Source organism: Eurypyga helias, unplaced genomic scaffold (assembly GCF_000690775.1).
Source record: "Eurypyga helias isolate BGI_N326 unplaced genomic scaffold, ASM69077v1 scaffold31361, whole genome shotgun sequence".
NCBI lineage: Eukaryota > Metazoa > Chordata > Aves > Eurypygiformes > Eurypygidae > Eurypyga > Eurypyga helias.
The window spans coordinates 1-3,191 of NW_010230664.1; the positions used below are offsets into that span (position 1 = coordinate 1).

Sequence of the window (3,191 nt, forward strand, 5' to 3'; positions counted from 1 at the left end):
ACGGGGACCTCATGCTTGGTCTGCGTTGCCAAATCCCTTTCCTCCGCTCCGTGTGGCACAGATTCCAAGGCGTCGGTCATCCTACTCCACGAGGGCCAAACGTACCACCTCTCGGGTCCTCAGCACTTCTGCTACAAGAACACACGTGTCCCGCAATGGTACGACATATGGACCAGGATGCAGGTGAGAGGAGAAGGCAGGTCCTCCCGGGTCTGTCCCCTGCCAGCCCCTCCGGCAGCTGCCCCCGTTTGATTCCCGCCCCCTGCACAGATCCGGATCAACAGCAGCCAGATGATCCGAGTCACCCAAGTGGACAACGAGGAGGAGCTGGAGAAATTCAACCTGTGGAATATAGTTTTATCCTTCCTGAAGGAGAAGCTGAACGACACCAGCATCAATGTGGATTTCTACAGCAACAAAACCTGCCTGAAGGTCGAGGTGCTGGAGGCCGGCACCACGTACTGCGTCATCCTCTACCGACGTACGTTTCCGCCGTGGCGGGGGGGTCCTGGGGTTGGGAGGTGGGTCTGGCTGCGTCAAGGGGACGACGGGGGATGTGGTCAGATGAGCTTGTGGTCTGAGGGCTGGCCCTTCCCTGGGAAGGAAAATGGGCTCGCAGAGGGAAGCATGTCTTCGTCTGCGGGATATAAAGCTGGGAATTTAGGGCGCTTGTCAGAGGTTCTCCTAGAATGTTGCCCCTTCCCTGCCCCTGTGACCTCGTGGCAGACTGGAGCTCGACCCGGAGGCCCTTGTGCCAGGCTTCCTCTCAGCCTGGACTCTCTCCCTTTCCAGGGTTTGACCCTAAGCTGTTCCTGGTTTTCTTCCTGGGCCTGTTGTTGTTCTTCTGTGGGGACATGCTGAGCAGGTGAGCCGCCTCCTTTCCCCTGTGAGCTGGGGCAGGGGATCCCTGCCTCCTTTCCCCACTGAGGTGGGCAGTGCAGCTCTCGGGGGGGGGAGTTGCTGCCAGCCGGCGTGTGTGTGCACAAGCGTCCACGAGCCATAAAACACCTCGTGCACGTGTGTGATCTCTGCAGGAGCCAACTCTTCCACTACTCAGCCGGGATTAGTTTTGGTGTGCTGGCCTCTCTGCTCATCCTCATCTACATGATGTCCAAGGTCATGCCCAAGGTGAGAGTCGGGCTGTCTGGGGGTGAAACACCTCACCGCAGTAACCCTTTCTACACCTGTACGGCTGTTCTGGTGTGAGTGCTGGGGCACGTGGCCTCAGGGTGCTGGGTTGTGGGTCTGGCTTTGCCCAGGGCGAGGCTCAGCAGCTGGGAGGAGGTAGCCATGGTTGCCCACTGCCTGTCTTGACTCTTCCCATCTCCTCTCCTAGAAAAATCCTGTTTACTTCCTGCTGGTAGGAGGCTGGTCCTTTTCCTTGTACCTGCTTCAGCTCATCTTCAAGAACCTACGGGAGATCTGCAAGTTCTACTGGCAGTACCTCCTAGGTAGGTGAGGGCCCTTCAGACCCACCAGCTCACCAGTCTGCACGTCTCCTGCTGGAGCTGCAGTGAGCTGGTGGGAAATGCTGAGGCTTCCTGCCCTCTTCACGGCTGCAGACGCTGCCCTGGCGCTCCTGAGAGGCGAGCTCTGGCGTCGGGGCTAGCTGCAGCCCTGGCAGATGCTGCTCAGCCGGCTCCTGCCACCCAGGCCGAGCCCGCCGGCTCCTCTCCCACAGGCTACCTGCTCTTCATGGGCTTCGTCAGCTTCGGCGTGTGCTACAGGTACGGCCCGCTGGAGGACGTGCGGAGCATCAACCTCCTCTCCTGGGCCCTGCAGCTCCTGGGCCTGTTGCTGATGTACTCAGGCATCCAGATCCATCCCATCGCCTTGGCCTTGGTGGTCGTTGCTTTCTGCATCAAGAACCTGGAGTACCCCATGCGCTGGGCCTTCGTGGTCTACAGGTGAGGCCTACGAGCACCCCGGCTTGCTCCCGATTCTCAGTTGTTGTTGGGCTCGGATGAGCTGCTAGATGGAGCCTGTGTTGCAGAACCAGGGCATTTTCACTGGGGTTTGGGCCCGGGGTGGGGGTGTCGTGTCCCTTCTCCCTGGGGTTGGTCTGGGAGAGTGCTCCACTCCTCCTCCTCATGGCTGGGAGCGAGGAGCAGAGGCCGGAGGGATGTGCTCTGCTCCTCTCCCCCCACAGCTCTGACCCAGCTGCCCTGGGAGCTGGGCCTGCGCTGGGGGTCCTGCCCCGGCTGGGTGGGCAGTAACTGGTGCTGCTCTGCTGGCAGGAGAGTGCAGAGCACCAGGCTTGGGCCGAGCCCCCCTCGCCTGCTGACGCAGGAGGAGTACCGCATCCAGGGCGAGGTAGAGACACGCAAGGCCCTCGAGGAGCTTCGACACCACTGCAGGAGCCCGGATTTCTCTGCCTGGACCATGATCTCCCGCATCCGGTCTCCCAGGAGGTAACGTCTCCTTGGCAGTGTGCTTGGGGTGGCCGGCCTGCGTCTCCATGTGCTTCTGAAAGCCCAGAGTTGCTTTGTACTGTCAGCTCTGGCTTTAAAGATAAGGAGACGGAGGCCCGGAAGGTCTGTGGTGCGTGGAAGCAGGGCTCGCCACAGCGGGAGGCCAGATAACGCCCGGTCCTGGCACTGGAACGCTTCACCCTGGCTCCTCGTCTGCCAGGGCCTTGCGGGAAGCCGACAGGACACGGGTGGACAACACGCTTCCTTGTGGATTCTTCCCAGGTTTGCTGGCTTGGTGGATGGCGCCTGTCACGTCACCCCCCATGAGGTTTCTGTCCACGAGCGGGAGTACGGCCTGAGCAGCATCTTCCTGGAGGAGGAGGAACAGGAGGAGGAGGAGGAGGAACAGGAGGAAGATGACTCCTTGGGCAAGAATCACATGCGTTACGCGCTGACCGACAACTATCTGGACACTGAGTGAGGTCAGCTGCCCTGGACCCACGGGGACGTCCCCGGCGCTTCCCGCTGCCCTGATGCCTGCGGAGCACAAAGCCGCGTTTCCCGGGAGAGTTGGCGTCTGCTCCCAGCCCCCCTCCCCACCCCCCCCGATGGCACCTCGAGCCCCAGAGCAGAGCCTGGTGGGAGGACAAGGAGGGGCTGACACCCTCATCTTCCCCGGGCAGCTCCCGCCAGGCTGAGGCGTGAAAGCTTTGTCAGCACAGCCCTGGGTGTTGGCAGGGGAGACGCAGGGAGCTGGTCCCGGCTGGAGGCCGCAGGGCA

At 61.6% G+C, this 3,191-nt stretch overlaps 1 protein-coding gene across 1 annotated transcript; it reads left to right on the plus strand.

Annotated features, from left to right (window-relative positions):
• Positions 1-61: 61 nt before the first annotated feature.
• On the plus strand, positions 62-2,892 carry TMEM194A (transmembrane protein 194A; the record flags this gene model as incomplete). The annotated part of the gene is made up of 8 exons (XM_010160833.1): positions 62-183; positions 271-481; positions 793-865; positions 1,035-1,128; positions 1,337-1,451; positions 1,682-1,907; positions 2,238-2,411; positions 2,694-2,892. Coding segments are annotated over 8 exons (1,214 nt in total), but the record flags the coding sequence as incomplete, so codon positions are not given.
• Positions 2,893-3,191: the final 299 nt, after the last annotated feature.